The sequence below is a fragment of the Haliotis rufescens genome, unplaced genomic scaffold (genome assembly GCF_023055435.1).
Source record: "Haliotis rufescens isolate VD_foot unplaced genomic scaffold, xgHalRufe1.0.p SCAF_5, whole genome shotgun sequence".
Classification (NCBI taxonomy): domain Eukaryota; kingdom Metazoa; phylum Mollusca; class Gastropoda; order Lepetellida; family Haliotidae; genus Haliotis; species Haliotis rufescens.
In genome coordinates, this window is record NW_025964223.1 from 7,588,671 (window position 1) to 7,608,634 (window position 19,964).

Genomic DNA, 19,964 nt, shown 5'->3' on the forward strand with positions numbered 1-19,964 from the left:
ACAGTGTGATTGGATTGAAACCCCGATACCTCTTAGGTGAAACCCATCAACACTTGTGTGGTGATTACAGTGTGATTGGATTGAAACCCCGATATTTCTTAGGTGAAACCCATCACCACTTGTGTGGCGCTGACAGTGTGATTGGATTGAAACCCCTTAGGTGCGGTCGGGAAGCCTAATGGTAAAAGCGTTCGCTTGTCACACCGAAGACCCCGGGTTCGATTCCCGACATGGGTACAATCTGTGAAGCCCATTTCTGGTGTCCCCTGCCGTGATATTGCTCGAATATTGATAAAAGCGGCGTAAAACCATACTCACTCACTCACTCACTCACTCACTCACAATCTAGTTCAAATATCAGCTGAAATCATTACACACATATTTTTAAGATATCAAATCAGTTCAAGTATCAGAAGATGGTTTAAGACGACATAATACATAGTCATTCAAGTGTCTTACTGTGGTTTTAATACGCCCATACATTGAAATTCACTCCTGGAAATTGTCCTATTATATGTTGCATTTTCTCTTTATATAACCCGATGAGATCCCTGGTTAGGAAAAGTCCCGTGAAGATTCCGGGGTAGAATTGGTCTTCAGCAACCCGTGCTTGTCGTAAGAGGCGACTGACCCGTGAAGATCCGGGGTACAATAGGTCTTCAGCAACCCATGCTTGCCGTAAAAGGCGACTATGCTTGCCCTAAGAGGCGACTAACGGGATCGGGTGGTCAGACACGCTGACTTGGTTGATGCATGTCATCGATCCCAATTGCGTGGATCGATGCTCATGGTGTCAAGCACTGGATTGTCCGATCCAGACTCGATTATTTACAGACCGCCGTCATAAAGCTGGAATATTGCTGAGTGCGGCGTTAAACAACAAACAAACAAACCTGGTCAGAATAGGTTCCAGAGGTGCCGAGGGCCAGCGACAGGGGAGATTAAGAAGGATCTGATGGTCAGCCTTGGTGACTTCACAGGTCGCCTTGATAGAGCTGGAATACTGTTGACTGCGGCTTAAAACAACAACACAATTTATAATAACGTATTCGACGCTAATATATTGGCTAGTGATCAATTCCAATTAGCATCCCTTCCAATTGATCAATGTACGCAAGACTTATTTATTCGCGTATAACACGCACTCGTGTGTTATATGCATCCTTAATCTTAATTATTGGCAATTAAATTCTGGAAAAATATATCTGTCGTATATAAACATTTCAGGCTGTCAGCATAAAGCACGAAATTTATCTTTTAACTCTGTTTTTTTTCACCAAAATAATATTCTAATAAGACCCCCCTATTTCTAATTTTGAGAGCGCCTTTGGCACTTATTACGTCGAATACGGTATGCGCATTATCTGGAGAAAAATGTCCCGTTGGGGATGCTCTTGTATTGTTAGCATGACAGCTGATCTGCATGTATTTGCTGATTATTTCTTTTTTTTGACAATATTTGGTGTTTGGGTACAGTAGAATCTCCGATTACGTGTATCGACGAAAACTATGTTTTCAAGTACTTTCAGTTTTCCCCGATGAAAATAGTATGAAAATATCGGAGTAAGGTGACTTCAATAAAATGTTTCGATATTCGAGCAATATCACGGTGGGGGACACGAGAAATTGTCTTTAGACATTGGGCCCTTGATCGATCCAACGCTTTAACCATTAGGCGCCTTCATGCATGTACAAGATAAGCACTGCGAACAGTGCAGTGCTATGTAAGTAGGACATGAATTCAGTTTTTAGTTCAATTGCGAATTTAAAAAAATATAAACCGCCAACGACAGAGAATAGGCAATCTGGATCACCTGCCGAAGCAGATTCCACTGGGCGCAAAAGGCATGACAGTGATAAAAAACATATGGATGAATCAGTGAAAATCAACTTAATACCTGTCACATGTCTCAATGTTATAGAGGTGACCAACACAATGGTGCACTGTAGAAACATAATAGTTCACCTCATTGTATCTGTCGCACGCCGAAACTCCATAACTGCCTGTATTTTCTAAATATATCCAGATTGTTTTTATAAAAATACTTTCACAGCATTGTCAAGTTTACAGGTTAATATGAAATGGTAACCATTTTGAATTTCTTCTTTTATAAGGACAAAATTATCACCTTCTGAATCGATTGCGCTCTCTGACCTCAAACATTTTCACAATAACAGACATTTCAAAGTAAATGTCGACAATGCATTGTTGAAGATGTAGAGGGTGACAGTAAAGCGTTCTTTGTTTTCTTCATAGCTTTGGCCGAGGTGAGCTAACGATGGATCCGAGTTTCTACCAATCAATCCTTGTTTTCTAGGGTGTCTTTGTAGGACGTAACTATGGACACGTGTGCAGTAGAGAGTGGCATGGGGTCGCATGCATCTGTACGGCAGACGTCAGAATGACTTGGTGATGACCTAGGCATCAAACTATTGGATCTGCTGAAGGACTCCGAACCTCAGATCAGATACCCTCGACATGTTTGGAGACAAATTCGTTTTTGTGTTATGACTTAAAAAACTCTGCATACAAATCTGTCACTCAGCACATTTTTCTCAAAAGTGATGTTTAGTGATATTTTATATTTATCCCTCAAAGAGTTCTTATAAATAGAGCTGTCCACATGCTTCAGTTGGCTCTTCAACACAATGTCAGTTGAGAAGCTTGTCATTTTATGGATAACTGAGAATGACGCAGGCAATTTGGAAACGATTTTGTACTGGCAGTAAAAATAACTCAAAATGCCTCAAAGTGATGCACCAATGCCCCAGAACGATTTCCTTTATAAGCCTAGCTTGTATTTTACAAGTATCTATACATTCTATTCTGTTTGCACAGCTTCTGGTAGTAAAACAAATAAAAATCCTCGTATAAGGTGCCAGATTCCTTACGAAATAGCGTTGGATAACTTCAGAAAACGATGTGCTTTGTCACCTGTATATATATAACATGCTTAGACTTGTCAAAAAATACAAATCTCTATGCAGAAATAGAAGATTAGCTAATTAAATGTAACTTCCCAAGTAAAAAGGCATGGTCTGATATTGTTAAGGAAAGGATTATTTTAGCAGACCAGGAAGCTGTATGCTCTAAGCTGCTATCTAGACTTAACTTAAATAGAAATGTTTCGCTACGTAATGATAAAGAACACAGACTCTGGCTACTTGCACTTGAACGTCCTGAACAGTTCCCAAACCTGTCTCATCTTGTACGGCTGGGATGCCTAAATATAGAATCTAGGGAATGTCGATGTAGAATTGTAGCTCATGATATTATTAAGCATGTCTTTTTGTATTGTACATTGAATATGAATGACAGAAATGAACTATTTGAAATCATTTGTGATGTGATAGATGTCTCTACATTTGCAAGACTATGTAGTGAGGAGGATGATATAATCCTGTCTGTACTACTTGGCGGTATGCCTGAGTGTGTTAGCTCTTTATCTCAAAGTCTATGGGGTGACCTTATGGTTATTGTGTCAAGATACTGTAGGAAATGTCTGTGTCTGTTACAAAACAGTTATAAGAATGCTTGATTGTCATGCATTTTGTAGTTATCATTTCTCATAATATTGTTAAATTGTACTACTGTACAGCTCTGTAATGATACATAATATCATATATGATATGTATCTTCAATATCTGGAGGAAATCAAGAATATCTATCTATGAAGCCCTGGAATGTTTAACAGTAACATTACTAATTGATCATTGTTTTCTATGGTGCCCTTGAAGAAAGTCTACATGGACAGGCGTCAGAATAATTTGGATCGTATTTTACTCTGTAGAAACCAGCGAGCGAAGGTTTGTGATGACAAACCAAGGCTTCTAAATGTGCAAAAGGACTCTGCGCCTAAGACCACCGTATCCTTGACATGTTTGTAGACATCTATTATGTGCCCGATTCCATTCACCAAGTGAATGCTGATGGTGTTACATTATTATTACGATCGTTGAATCAGTGTGCGCTCCATGGGGAGTATACCAACCAAGCTGTCGTATGAAGCGCTTGAAGCTTTAAAGGTAACATTACCATCTCATCCTACCGGGTATCCATACACTGCTGGGCGAACAGAAGCTGTACTTTAGTAACAACTTGTATAACAACTGCAAACATTTATTACTATATAGGTGGTGTTTTCAACAATTCACAAAACATACTTCTAGATTTCCCTTTAAAGAAAGTCCAGCCTTACAATTCGTCAGAGCTGTTAGTTCGCTGAATGGTCGCCTGACTGTTGAGTGATATGCTCGTGGTAGAACGAGGTACGTCCCGTTCTATCTGGCGTAAGCAGGCAGCAGGTACGAGAATGACCTTGACCTCATGTCGGAAGGCTTCGTACACGGCGGAGTAGATGATGACGTTCATGAAACTGTTGCTGTTGGCCAACCACAGAAACGTAAACTGAAGCTCCTTCGGGATGTGTATGCTGGGGTCAAACGCCGACATTATAACTGAGGCAGAGTAGGGGCCCCAACACATGAAGAACATCCCTGCGGTGATGCTGAGAATCTTGACAGCCTTGACGTCCCTCCTGGTTCGTTGCCTGGATATGGAACTCCCTGCAGTCACAAATTCAGATGTTTTGATCCTCACAACTATACTGACTGTTGTGAACAAGATTATACTTCCTGACAAACACGGAATGGCCATCCCAGTGATTATGCAAAATAGGGGGTACTCCCAGTATAAACCACACATGCCCTCATTAAAGTTGAACCTGTAGTAGATGAAGTCTGGCTTGGTGAGGATGACAGACGAGAAGGTTGCAATCGCAAGCACCCAACATGATACAAGTCCAACATAGCATCTTCTGGTTGTGACGAGCGAGGGGTAGTGCAGCGGTTTCATGAGAGCAATGTATCGGTCAATACTCACGATCGAGAGACTCCATATTGATACAGTGACCGAGGTGCCATGGGTCACTCCCGCGATCTGACACCACACGTCTCCGTAGGGCCAGTAGCCTAGAACTGCAGACACAACACACGGGGCACACGTCACCAGACCCACGGACAGATCTGCAATACTTAAGTTGGTCAAACACAGTTTGGAAATGTGAGGTATGGTCCTGGTTCTTCGGAGGATGGATATGTTCAGAATATTGGACGTAATCACGAAGAATGACACAGAGAAGATTATTGGAGTTCGAATCCAAACTGACACGGAGAAACCCTCTTGAACAGATGATATGCCTTCGGAGACATTCGTCAAGTCGTTTACTGTTAACATTTCATCCATCACTGACCACGAAACCTTTTTTTCTTGAAATCAACTTGAAATAAATAGAGTCCAGATAATGATCCTGCCACCAAAACCCCTATGAAATGTTTTTCAACTGTACAGCTTATTGCTGGAGATGATTAACAGCAACCTCCAAGATTATGGTTAAATCCCTGAACAGATAACAACGAATAAGCTATACATCCATTGGACATGTGTGATTGGATATGTCTTGATAGCGGATAATTAACTTCCGTGGGAAACAATCTTCAAGAAAAGTAATTACGATATACAAGGCTTAAACAAAATACTTTCTCCGCGATATCAGCTAGATGTATTTCAGACGAGCCTAATTGCATCTTTGTTGGAATTAAGAAGGCTAAGCTTTTTCCGGATCCATGCAAGTATGAATGAAGCAGATCACCCTTTCTGAGAGTTCTATTTCTAGCTTCAGAGAATTCAATGTAGATATTTTTAAAGACAAAATGAAAGAAACTACGGCAAATTTGATAATTTTCACTGTTATATTTCGAACAAAGCTGGTTAAATATGCAATATATTATTAAATGTATTTTTTATCCACACGTGTATGAGAAGGCGTGAAAATATACATTGAATGCAAAAAAATGGTTTATCTTTTTGTAATCATTCAAAGCGAAGTTGTTTATCATTGTGAATGGTAACATAAACTTGTTCAGTTTTATATCATACCGCATACAAATATATTTACATGAAATTATAATACTGGCAAATAAAACATGTATGTATTGTCAAATTAATATTAGAGATATCGACGAAATTTCAGATTTCACGCTCAAATATCAAAAAGAAATTCTTACGTTTTCAAGTTGTTTGTTTATACAGAACTGTTCCTTTGTTGACTAATATAATATGTCATTCACAGGTCTTGTTAGTTGGCGTCCTTTCTGTGAAATGGGAAACGAGTGGCAGTGATGGTACTATACACTATATCTCGGTCAGGAGTTTCACTGGTTTCACGCTAAATGTCTCCACAGAACACACATAAAATCGATATTTCTCTGATTTCAGACGCCTTGGTAACAGCAGCATTCTGTTTCCATCCACTCCAAAACTCTATATTTTATACTTTAAACATCACAAGCACGAGACATCCATAAAGAAACTTGATAAAAACTTGTTTCCTTTTGTTTCACGTTTCACACCCGACCTGCAATCTTGACACCCTCTTCTCTGATGATGAACACTGTCATTACAAACTTGTATCTGTAGAATTGTCAACTCAGATCAAACGTCAACAACCAAATATATAATTTATGAATATTTCACTATCTTGTCCAGTGACATCAGTGTCTAATCAAGTGTCCAAGTGTCAACGACTCCGATGACAATAAAATCAGAATGAAAGTTTATTCAAACAGCCATTACTGAGTATTTAAACAACTACATCCACCCGGCTTCCTCATGCCAGCCTTCTGTCGAGGTCATCGGAATTATTCAACGGTTAGTTACAACTTTCACTATGATTTCTTTTAAACTGAGTGGTTATTATACAACACATTCTTTTGGTAATCTTTCTCCTTTGCATCCACCGAGTCAATACTTGTTCGTACAAGAAACCGAGTCCATTCAATCTCTCTGAAGGTCTGCAAGAACTAGTTCACCAATCCTCACAGAAATATACATGACAGAGTGTCAAATTGTTCTGTTTCAGGGCTCGGCCATGGACTGTTTAGCATAGTAAACACATTCAGGTTTTCTTACTTGAAATGTCGGAGGATCAGAACAGCCACGGAGTGTCACAATAATGAGTGCGTTTGAACCGCTGCGCCGACTTGTATTTCTTCCTGGCGATTGTCGCCACTGTGTATTTTTGAGGCTTCCCGATCACCTTCAGAACTGCTGTCACAACGGAAGTCCATGTGCGAACAATCGATGTATTGTGCGTACTGAACAAAAACCACTCCGCTAGGAAAACAAAATAATTATCTCCAGTATTGTTATTCCATCCCGTTGTCTGTTTCCCGCGAGATATTACACCTGATACACCTTCACCACTTGAAAATGGTATCCAGTATTTAAACAACTGTTTTTCTGACAAATATATTTCCGCACTAGTGGTTGTTTGTTGTTTGTACAGGTTTTTTTCAGGACGATTGGAACTCGTTGTAAACAAAGGCTGTTCGTTTTATGACATTAGTCATTGAAATGTTCTTTGAAATGATAGTCTCTTATTCTGGATTGAAGATTTCGTTTGATTGCTTTCTCTATTACATTAATTAGAAAACAAAACGCATCTTTCACAATATCGGCACTCTGTGATGTGACAGTTTCATAAGAGATAATACACTGTAGTGAGCCGACAGTATCTTGCTGTGCTTGGTTAGCAGTGTGTGGAGTCATAAGACCGTCAGCTGCTAGTCAGGTACCCTTTCTCACTAATAATAACATCTATTATTCACTTTGATAGAAGTGTAGAAGAATATTGCAATCATTGAGTATATTGCCAAACATATTAGCAGCTCATCTGCGGAAACCAGGGACCTGTTCGATTTAGTGATTTAGTGATTCGGCAATGGTGTGGGGGATGAGTAGGGCTGTAAAGCAATAAGATCGCTTCGTTGAACGCGCTTTGGAAGTCTTGAGGGAAAACGAAAGGTTACCAAGATTCGTCCTATATATTATGAGGGATTGTTGTTAAAATCAATAGTAGTTAATCAGTATTATTTAGCCACAGTTGTATTACCGTTGTATAAAAAATAAAAGCGACAAAACCCCTTCCATAATCATAAGAAGACTATACCATGAGCATGTGTTTATGAATCACTATCGAAAAGTAAAGATACCAGACGTTCGCATAAGGTGAGCGAATCCTACCCCACCTGAGCACTCGTCACAAACACATGCAAAGGCAAGGCAAGTATTTACCTTGCTAGAAAACACGGAACATATGGTACAAGTCCCGGTTACAAATTTAGAAAAAGATCGATTAAAAGGATGGTATTCTGTTGAATAGTAAGGTCTTAAAGTGGCCCTTGCGAGGCCAGATACCAGGTGTTCGCGAAAAGGTGGGCGTATTCTATCCCACCGGAGCACCCATAATAAACACATGCAAAGGCAAGACAATTGTTCACCTGAAAAAAAAGACCAAGAATATATGGTACAAGTCACCATAATCTGGACAGGAGAAATAGGTGACTGGCATTATGATCACGTCGTTAGGTTAACATGCGAACAGTCAGGGATACGCATTTGGTACGGTCGACCTCTTCTGTCTTAGAAGATCAAAGAGGGTTTATCCTCAGTAAAGCTTTCAAAACGTTTTATGGTAGGCATATGGAGGACATTTCCAAATTTGATGCATCAGTGACAAAAATAATGCAATGCAATTCCTTATTTTGACTTGAACCATAAGTTTTAGGGGAACACTTGACTTTCCATTGCATGTGTTTGTGACGGGTGCCACTGGTGGGCAGGATATGCTCACCTTTTCGTGAACGCTTGGTTTCATCACTATTTGATAGTGATTCATGAACACATCCATTTGAAATTGACGGATTCGTATAATGGACTACTTTTATCAAAGATTTCATCTGAATATGAAAATGATTTTGTCGCTTCGATTATATTGTTTGGTTCCTCCCGTCGCAGAAATACATTGCGTGTTTTGAGGCAGTAACCGAACAACTATCCTGTCACTTACAAAAACATCAATGTCACAATCCATCAACGAGACTGCATCGACATTCCTCATGCAAAATCCACATAAAATAAAATGTAGTAATTACAAGTACGAGTCAGGAGATGAAATTGCTTCAAAGTAAAGGGTGAACTTAAAATAAGACATTGATTAATGTAGTAATGTCCGCAGGAAAAACACTTATGAAAGATACGACTCATTTTAGCATTTATGTTACAGTGAATGTAGATACAAAATCAGCGACAAAGCCCTTTCTATAATCATAAGAGATATCTGCTTCTAATATAGTCCATGGTCCATTCCGACAATATCATAAGCATCACTAAATAATCATGCTACCAGGCGAGGGTTTCCTGCCCCAAACGTGGCACTGTCACAAACACATGCAAAGGCAAACCAAGGGTCTAAACCATCAAATTAATGCGAGTTCCGACCATTAAACTAAAATGTGTTATGAAATTATGCTGTTGCAACACCTATGAAGTATAAAAACCAAAACGATCTCATGTATTGGAAAAACACCGAGAATGTTACCCCACCATATAGGATGGGGTATAAATAAGCTTGTTTAAAAAAACGGTTTTTTTCACGTCTCCCGTTTAAGATAATAGCAGGAAATGTCAAATGAAGAACAATCACATTTATATGTCTGGTCAACCGAAGAAGATTGTAATGGGTCCAAGTGTTTTTTACACGAGTTTATGTGATCTTTGGGGAGTAAATGGAGCGTGCTGTGAAGAACATTATTTAATCGCGGATGAACGGCAGTGTATTGTCTTTATTTGACAGTTGCAAAGAACCAAAACGTCTTATTAGGATACTTATATACTCTAGCCATAAACACAAACAAGGGCCATTCTGGAGCCCCGCAAAGGCCACTTTAAGACTATTCAACGGAATATCATACTTTTAATTGATCTTTTCCTAAATTTGTAAATGGGTCTTGTACCATATGTTCCGTGTGTTTTTAATCATGTGAATACTTGACTTGCCTTTGCATGTGTTTGTCACATGTGATCCGGTCGGGTAGGAAACGCTCACCCTTCCATGAACACCTGCTAAAGTGCAATTTATCAAAACATACAAGGGGGCCACGGGTGGCCCAGTCGTCTAAGGCGCTGCGATTCGCTGTGCAGCGTTGCGTCCCTTGGGCAAGCCAGAAACCTATGATAGTGGGTTCGAATCCCGGTTCGCCCCGATTATGTTTTTAGGTTTGTCAGCACCATACCCGTGCTCGTGGGTTTCACCGAAGTGATAAACGTCTAAGACCTGCATCACTTCGGGCTTTCCTCCCACATTAAGCTGACACGCCACGATATAACTGGAATACTGTTAAAAGCGGCGTCACACCCAACTCACTCACTCACTCAAAACATTATCACCATGAAATAACCATTTCTTGTTTGTTTCATTTTAATCCAAAATAAATAATCGGTGTATACTTTCTTTTTCCCGGCAGTTTACATGACTGAGTGAGTGAGTGAGTGAGTATGGTTTTACGCCGCTTTTTGCAAAAGTCGAGCAATATCACGGCGGAGGACACCATTAATGGGGTTGACACATTGTACCACCGCCCCTCAGTTTATATGAGTGAGTGAGTGAGTATGGTTTTACGCCGCTTTTAGCAATATTCCAGCAATATCACGGCGGGGGACACCAGAAATGGGCTTCACACATTGTACCCATGTCGGGATTCGAACCCGGGTCTTCGGCGTGACGAGCTAACGCTTTAACCACTAGGCTACCCGACCGCCCCTGAGTTTATATGAAATGCATCTACATAATAAACATATCGCCCACACATCCACATTGACCATGGGTCGTTTGAAATGGTTAGAATTTCATTTAAGAGTAGCAATGCTCCTTTGGCCAAAACAACGGTTATTGACCAGTGAATGCTACCTGTTGAGTATTTCTTGTTTTTGTCGTCACCTAGCACCTTTATTTATAGCTCCCTATTTAATCATCGTGTCTTGCCGTCTCGGACAGACAGACCAAGGTTAAAAAAATAAAATATTTGCTCCATTAATTAATCCTTACTAGTGAGTGAGTGAGTGCGTTTGATTTTACGCCGCTTATAGCAATATTCAAGCAATAAAACGGGTTTCACACAATATACCCACGTCGGGAATCGAACCCGGTCTTCGGCGTGACGAGCGAACGCTTTTACCACTAGGCTACCCGACCGCCCTATTCCTAATTGTCACTATGGATTCAGACGTCCTCAATTTGTTGCGGCCTTACTGGTTATATATGGTTGGTATGGTAAACTCTTGTACTCTGGTACTCGCTCAGGTACTGCTACAACTGACAGCTATGTTAGCTGTGCCCTTTGCTTTAGAATCAATAAATTCTATATAAAGAAAGGTAGCGGTTCCGCGACTGTATCGATTTTACAACCTTTAGGTGTTCACTTCTTTCTTGTATGAACGACCCAGATCAGCAACAGTAGGACACGGCGTGATACGGGCTCGTTTTGGCGTAACTCTTGTCATATATTTTTTCTAGGTACATTGTATCATGACTTACACATTTGCCTTTTTCATTTCTTATGCTTGCAATCTGCGTAAAAAGTCGGTTTTTAAACTGAAAGAGAAAATATATGAAGAGTCCGTTTCCCCAAATATCTTAACATTAGTTTGTTGTGTCTTCACCTGCATCTCCTTTGAAACAGTTTCTGTTAAAGACTTGCTTGTGTTTAAGTCTTACAAAAAAACTCTTCCTGAAAATATGATTAATTTTAGCCTTACCTCAACATTCATTACGATTACAAGTCCAAAAACATACATGTTTTAGCGAATACATCGTATAGTGACAATTTGCTTGTGATGAAGCGGGAATCGTTCAATGAACTCCGAGTTTAGCTGATTTTCCATATAATTGGACAATGGACTCCGCTTTTAGCTGATATTCCATATAATCGGACAATGGACTCCGCTTTTAGCTGATATTCCATATAATCGGACAATGGACTCCGCTTTTAGCAGATATTCCATATAATCGGACAATGAACTCCGCTTAAAGCAGATATTCCATATAATCGGACAATGGACTCCGCTTTTAGCAGATATTCCATATAATCGGACAATGGAGTCCGCTTTTAGCAGATATTCAATATAATCGTTCAATGAACTCCGCTTAAAGCAGATATTCCATATAATCGGACAATGGACTCTGCTTTTATCAGATATTCCATATAATCGGACAATGGAGTCTGCTTTCAGCAGATATTCCATATAATCGGACAATGGACTCCGCTTTTAGCAGATATTCCATATAATCGGACAAATGGAGTCCGCTTTTAGCAGATATTCCATATAATCGGACAATGTACTCCGCTTTTATCAGATATTCCATATAATCGGACAATGGACTCCGCTTTTATCAGATATTCCATATAATCGGACAATGGACTCCGCTTTTAGCAGATATTCCATATAATCGGACAATGGAGTCTGCTTTTAGCAGACATTCCATATAATCGGACAATGGAGTCTGCTTTTAGCAGATATTCCATATAATCGGACAATGGACTCTGCTTAAAGCAGATATTCCATATAATCGGACAACGGACTCTGCTTAAAGCAGATATTCCATATAATCGGACAATGGACTCTGCTTAAAGCAGATATTCCATATAATCGGACAACGGACTCTGCTTAAAGCAGATATTCCATATAATCGGACAATGGACTCTGCTTAAAGCAGATATTCCATATAATCGGACAACGGACTCTGCTTTTGAAAGATATTTCGTAATATAAATACATATGAACATATCTGATAATTTTAAAGGATTCCAGAAGTTCTTGCTATCATACATCGGTAGTGTGCTTTGTCAGTGAAACGTTGTTAGACAACGCGACAGGTGTGAAAATAGTGTCAAGTAAGTCCAAATGAAGACAATCTACAATGTAATTAATTATGTAATTAAAAATGAAGAATTTCCAATAAATTCATGAAAGAAGATGCTTTTGATATCTAATATATTGGGCAGCAAAATTGACCGAAATATAAGTTTTTTTTAAATTAAATCCATTTAGGGCCCCTTATGCATCTTGATCTCATTCAGTTTACTTGAACACTGTGCAGGCCCAAGGTATCCTTCAGGTGAGGTGAGGTGAGGTGAGATGGGTTAAACGTGGCGTCCAAGATAATTGCACTTAATTTAGTGTGCGTGTGTGTGCGTGCGTGCGCGCTTGTACGAGTCCTTACCGATTTTATAGTGCTAGCCCACTGAGATACCATACCGCTGTTTAGCATGAATACCCCAGTCAGGCATACTGACAGCATACTGACTCCGAGCCGACCAGTCTTTGTTTTATCCCCTTAATGACGAGCGCCGGGTAACAACAAGTACCATCTTTTAACGTCTTTTCGTATGACGCGGCCGGGGATCGGACCTTCCGCTCTCCACCACTAGACCACGGAGGCGCTCGTATCTTTCAGGTGATATCTATCCCTTTGGATGTTTTGTGGAGGGGAATGTCCGAGTAACTCGCCATTCCTAAAAAAATAATGGAGCAGAGGACCAACTAGGGCCGAGACCCATTATTTTTAAGGAATGGAGAATTACGAGGATATTCCCCTACTTAAAACTCATCCCTACTTTTACATTTTGACAAAATATTCAGTTGTGGAAAATATTTGAAAAATAAATCAGAACTCTTTGTTTTCTGTATTTATACTGCGTGAGTCGACCTTGTGTGGTGCACGAGGAATGCGTTCTATGCAGCTGTTGCACGTGCGCCAAGCTTCGTCGCGAGCTGACATTTACAATGCATGGTACACGGCTTTTCATAATTTCGTTGGGTCCTAATGAGTGAGTAAGTATCGTTTTACGCCGCTTTTAGCAATATTCCAGCAATATCACGGCGGGGGACACCAGAAATGGGCTTCACACATTGTACCCATGTCGGGAATCGAACCCGGGTCTTCGGCGTGACGAGCTAACGCTTTAACCACCAGGCTACCCGACCGCCCCCGTTGCGCCCTAAACTAGTAGTTATCAATCGCTTGCATATTGTCAATACATGCTGACGGGGGTAATATATATCTTACCTGATTTCTATTTCTCGTCAAAGGTTTATCTAATTGCTGTAAATATGAACATTGTTGTAGGTAACCTGCTTTAACATAATATTATATACATATTATTTTGAGCTTTAAAGGATGATGCAAAATTATGAAAATACTTAATAGTTAATTCACACGATTCCTTCATGTGCCGCCGTAGCTGAGGCTGACAATTACACGTTTTTAAATCAAACGATGCGGACTCGAAGCCCGCTGGCTACACATGTTTTCAGAAAAAAAATATAAAAAAAATATTTACTTGTCAAAAAATGTAAAAAATAGTTCCGTCCATTCCAAGAGGACATTAATTCAAATGCTTGTTCAAGATAATGTATAGTTGACAAACAACTCTCCATTCCTTAAAAAAGTAATGGATCGTTCAAACAATAGAATGACGTCACAGATGTGTTTTAAGCCCGGAGAATAAACGTCAGTTATATAGGCAACAATGAGATTCAAATCCTATCAAATATTTTTTTTTTAAAATGCGAAATCATTCACAATAAATTCAGTTATTTTAGTTTCATTTTTCCACCTGTTTATGACAGCCTCCAGCCTCCATCGTGTTTGAAGAACTACAAGTGTGAGAACATTATATATAGCTCAGACGTCACATTCAGTGGAGTCGATAGGGAAATCACAGCTACGGGATTAAAAAACACAGCTGTAAAGAACAGATATAACAATTACTATTCGAGTGTCTGTCACATACCATTTATCTTACAGCCAGTTGTTTCAAAACGTATCTAACGAGCGAAAGCGAGTACACGAGCGCTGGCGTTGGTATTAAACACTGTGTAATACCAGTTTATTATTATTATTAAACAGTGGTATCTTCAACGGGTGTGTATTAATATAAAATACTAAACTCGCCTCGGTGTCATACGAATTTTATGAAACTCGTGAACAGTTCTGGTATCTGATGAGCAAAAGCGAGTAATTTTTTTTGGTTATATTTGTTACTTGACGTTTATACGGTTTTTCAAATTTCACTGTCGTGTGTCGTGTGAAGCAGGCATCTACGCGATCCAGAGTATAATTCATTTGAGATTAACAGAATAAAACTTCAAACATTCAAATTGACACGTATTAATTATTTGTAATGTAACAATGATTTGATATGGATTACAGTCCGGAATATGAAATTGTTTGCAAGTCTCACTAGGACCATTTGACCCATGGCATACAATTAGTAAATGCAAGCGATTGGTAAATCGAAACTTCATTAAGTTTTCCCCTACTGTCCATTCATTCTGTGAGATTAACTACTAACTGGGTACTTAGATATTGCTAATGGCCCGTATAAACTTGTACTTGACCTTCTTAAAGGAGATTTCAGTAATTCCCTCTGTTGAATTCAGAAGGGCAGGGGACCCGTGAAGATCCGGAGTAGAATAGGTCTTCAGCAACCCATGCTTGCCGTAAAAGGCGACTGTGCTTGTCGTAAGAAGCGACTAACGGGTTCGGGTGGTCAGGCTCACTGACTTGGTTGATGCATGTCATCGATCCCAATTGCGTGTATCGATGCTCGTGATATCAATCACTGGATTGTCTGGTCCAAACTCGATTATTTACAGACCGCCGTCATATAGCTGGAATATTGCTGAGTGCGGCGTTAAACAACAAACAAACAAACCAAAGAAGAGCAGGGACAGAGTGGATGTAAACAGACATATTTCCCAATATTTTGATTTATCACATTTATTTTACATAATTAACGTTTCAAATTACAAAGACATACCTAAATGTTTGATAAACAATTGAAAATTGAAATTGACCTACTGGACATATCTTATTCCGCTTCGGGGTACGAGTGGTGTCGCAAATCGCTGTGCAGAGTTACTACCCCTAGGCGTTCCAGCTTCCTACAGTCGTAGGTTTGAATCCTGGTTCGCCCTGATCATGTTTGTTAGTTTGTCAGCACTATACTCGTGCTCGAGGATTTCAGTAAAGTGGTAAACGTTTACGAACTAAGCTACTTCGGGCTTTCTTCGGTTTTCTTCCCACATTAAACGGACATCCGTGAATACTGTTGAATCTGGTGTTAAATCCGTAATATATATATTTGTCATGGGACGCTGGTTATTGTTATTTCAAATTATTGTATTTTGGCAGGACATGCTTACCCTTTTCGCGATCACCTGGTGTCATCACTGATTTTCACTGCTATTTTTCCTATTACGTCCAAAGGAATATAATCGAGACTGGTTATTCTCTGGCGTTGACGTTTTATATGCATTTTACTAAAATATATATATCTGTCTGTCAGGAGCCTCGTATAGCGTTGGTTCGCCACCTCAAAGACCCCATCCTCGCCGGGATATGGCTGAAATATTGCTAAACGCAGCGTAAATAATAGCTCAAGCTCCCCACTTGTTCGCACTCTATACTTATTTACGAAGCATTAAGAACTATTGGGTCAACTATATCTCGTCGACCTGTTGGTGCAGTATTAAACTGAAAGGCCAGCGTTGTATATTTACTGTAGGGCGCTGGGGTAGCCTTGTGGTTAAAGCGTTCGTTCGTCTCGCCGCAGACCTAGGTTCCAATCCTCACATGGGTACAATGTGTGATACCCATTTCTGGTGTCCCCCGCTGTGATATTGCTGGAATATTGCGAAAAGCGGCGCAAAACCAAACTCACTCACTTATCATTACTAATGGATAGTTATTCGGAAGCACATGCTTGTGAAATAGTCATACTTATGGTTTTTGTCGCTTTTATTCAGATATATGTGTCATCCTGGTATATTCCGGTATCACTGCCAGGTTTAAAATGTTTCACGATAATCGACTTTGGTGCCGCCGAAGTAATTTCTTCGGATGTTCATTTATCACAACCGAAAATTATACCCTGCCCACAGCATGATAGGCATGAAGTTATTAAAAACAAAACCAGATAGATGGTGAGGTGAGGTGAGGTGAGGTGAAATGGGGTTTAACGTCGCGTCCAAGATTATTGCACTTATATAGCGACGTGCATGTACGTGTGTGTGTTTGTGTGGCTGCTTGTACTAGTCCGGACTGATGCCGATTTATAGTGCTAGCTCATTGAGATACCATGCCGCAGTTTAACATGAATACCCCACTCAGACACAGTATACTGACTCCGAACCGACCAGTCCTTGTTTTAGCCCCTTAATGCCGAGCGCCAGACAGGGTAACAACAAGTACCATCTTTTAACGTCTTTTGGTATGACGCGGCCGGGGATCGAACCCCGGACCTTCCGCTCTCCGGGCGGACGCTCTACCACAAGACCACGGAGGCGGTACCAGATAGATAATGCGAATGCCATTATTGATGTTCTAACAAACTAGTTGGTATGGAAATACACACTGCCTTTGTGCCAATGTGTAAAGTTACAAAATAAATCTATTGAAGAGACGAAAAGACCTTTTTTTCTGTTGATTTATAAAGCAGAGTTGCCCATTAGGACCCTTCTACGATCGAGCTTCTGTTGTAATTGAACACTGGGAGCTCAGGATGATCTGTAAGTGAACAGTAACGAGGAGCCAGATCGTTTTCCACGCAGTAGATGGCTTATTAGAACTGGAGTAAATCAGAGGTTTCTCCATCCTAATATATTATTTGTCATACGAATGCAATGGTTTAATGTTTGATTTCAATGTGCCCGGTGTGACGTGGTGGCTAAGGAATTGATGACTTTAGATCTCCAGAGAGAAGGTGCATTAATAAATATTAATTGATAGCTCGTACCAATAAGAGTCGGAGCCAGATCCTTTAGGGGTAGATGGGAAGGTGTATTTGTTTACCGATGGTGCAGTATTTAGCAACCTGACACCCAAGACACTCTACGTCCAGGCACTATGACAATGATGAAACTGAGACAATATTACCAGTTATTACTCTTTTCATAAACACGTCATTCAGATGATTCTTGGAGGACATATTCACCTATCGCTTGGCTGCTTGGTTCGTTTGTTTGTTGTTTAACGCCACACTGAGCAATATTCCAGCTACATGAAAGCGGTCTTGGCCAGACAATCCAGTGATTGACATCAAGAGCATCGATCTACGCCGTTGGAATACGATGACATGCATCAACCATCCATTCCTGTAACAGAAGGCCTGGACACAGATGCTATAACGGTCATTCATTGTTCCCCACTTTACCATCTTTATTATATATTTTCATTACCTTTGAAGTTGGATGTAAGGGTCAATGGAAGTGCAGTATTAAATGAGTATTTATTTAATTAGGTACAACTGCTTTCATGGAGCAAGGATTTAGGAATAATGCAAAATAACAATTTGGTGTCTGAATGACCTGGATAACATCACTTGATTCAAACTTTTCAATGAATGAATCGAACCTTACTGGGATTAATACACTGTTGATTGTCTCCGTTGTCAATGTTGACAGACACGCCATGTCCAATGTTAAACTTACAATGAGTTCATACATGATTTACACATCAAAAGCATTGCGGATTGAATAATATATGTTCAAACAGAGATTAGCCTAGCTATTAAGCCTGGAACTGATGGGAAAATGAGTGAAACCAAATGCTTTTAGTGTTGCATTTTCCGTCTTAACAACAGGAGGCACTTACGCTGTGATGGATGAACAGGTTTCAGTGACAGATTTGAAGAACATTTCTGGATATATATCTCCTCGAAACAATTCAGCCCCAGCAGAATTCTATGTTTCAGTTTGGATTCGAACTCCAATAATCTTCTCTGTGTCATTCTTCGTGATTACGTCCAATATTCTGAACATATCCATCCTCCGAAGAACCAGGACCATACCTCACATTTCCAAACTGTGTTTGACCAACTTAAGTATTGCAGATCTGTCCGTGGGTCTGGTGACGTGTGCCCAGTGTGTTGTGTCTGCAGCTCTAGGCTACTGGCCCTACGGAGACGTGTGGTGTCAGATCGCGGGAGTGTCTCATGGGGCTTCAGGATGTGTCTCAATATGGAATCTGTCGTATGTCAGTATCGATCGCTACATTGCCCTTGTCAAACCGCTGCAATACCCCTCAATGGTGACAACCAAGAGATGCTACACTGTCCTGGCATCATGCTGGGTGTTTGCAGTAACAACCTTCGCGTCTGTCATCTTCACCAAACCAGACTTCATCTACTACAGGTTCAGCTTCACTGAAGGTATTTGTGGTTTACACTGGGAGTACCCCCTGTTTTGCATAATCACTGGGATGGCCATTCCGTTTTCATCTGGCAGTGTCATCGTGTTCACAACAGTCAGTATATTGAGAACGCTCAAAACGTCTGAATTTGTGACTGCTGGGAGTTCTACATCCAGGCAACGAACCAGGAGGGACGTCAAGGCTGTCAAAATTCTCAGCATCACCGCAGGGATGTTCTTCATGTGTTGGGGCCCCTACACTGCCTCAGTTATAATGTCTGCGTTTGACCCCAGCATACACACCCCGAAGGAGCTTCAGTTTACGTTTCTGTGGTTGGCCAACAGCAACAGTTTCATGAACGTCATCATCTACTCCGCCGTCTACGAAGCCTTCCGACATGAGGTCAAGGTTATTCTCGTACCTGCTGCCTGCTTCCGGCGGAGAGACCCGGATGCACACTCATCTATGACGAGTATAGCATTAAGCAGTCAGACCACAATTCAACGAACGGACAGGTCTGACACATTCTGATTATATCATTCCAAGGAATAAAGGATTCATTGACATGATGATAATCACAGGTTGTATGTGTCTTTTTTAAGTACAGTAAACTACGTTTATAACGAACACGCTTATAACGAACTGACGGATATAACGAACTTACTTTTTGGTCCCGACTACTTGCTGTAGTCATGCTGTATATGTACTTATAACGAACTACGGTTATAATTAACTAAAATTAGTAGTCCCTTAGAGTTCGTTATAACCGTAGTTTACTGTATGCCAGTACTTATGATACAGTAACAATATTGTCATCCAAGAAGGAAGCCATCAGGATCTTAGTAGGCCATACATGTGCTTTATATAAGT

General features: G+C 40.3%; 2 protein-coding genes across 2 annotated transcripts; one reads left to right on the plus strand and one right to left on the minus strand.

The window, feature by feature from the left end:
- Positions 1-4,145: 4,145 nt before the first annotated feature.
- LOC124116590 (alpha-1A adrenergic receptor-like) lies at positions 4,146-5,236 on the minus strand. Its single transcript, XM_046477983.2, has one exon. It carries the CDS (start codon positions 5,234-5,236, stop codon positions 4,196-4,198), a length of 1,041 nt encoding a protein of 346 aa, XP_046333939.1. The 3' UTR covers positions 4,146-4,195.
- Positions 5,237-18,563: 13,327 nt separating this feature from the next.
- Positions 18,564-19,625, plus strand: LOC124116587 (alpha-1A adrenergic receptor-like). Its single transcript, XM_046477981.2, has one exon. The coding sequence runs from the start codon at positions 18,564-18,566 to the stop codon at positions 19,623-19,625; it is 1,062 nt and encodes a 353-aa protein (XP_046333937.2).
- The last annotated feature ends 339 nt before the right edge of the window (positions 19,626-19,964 follow it).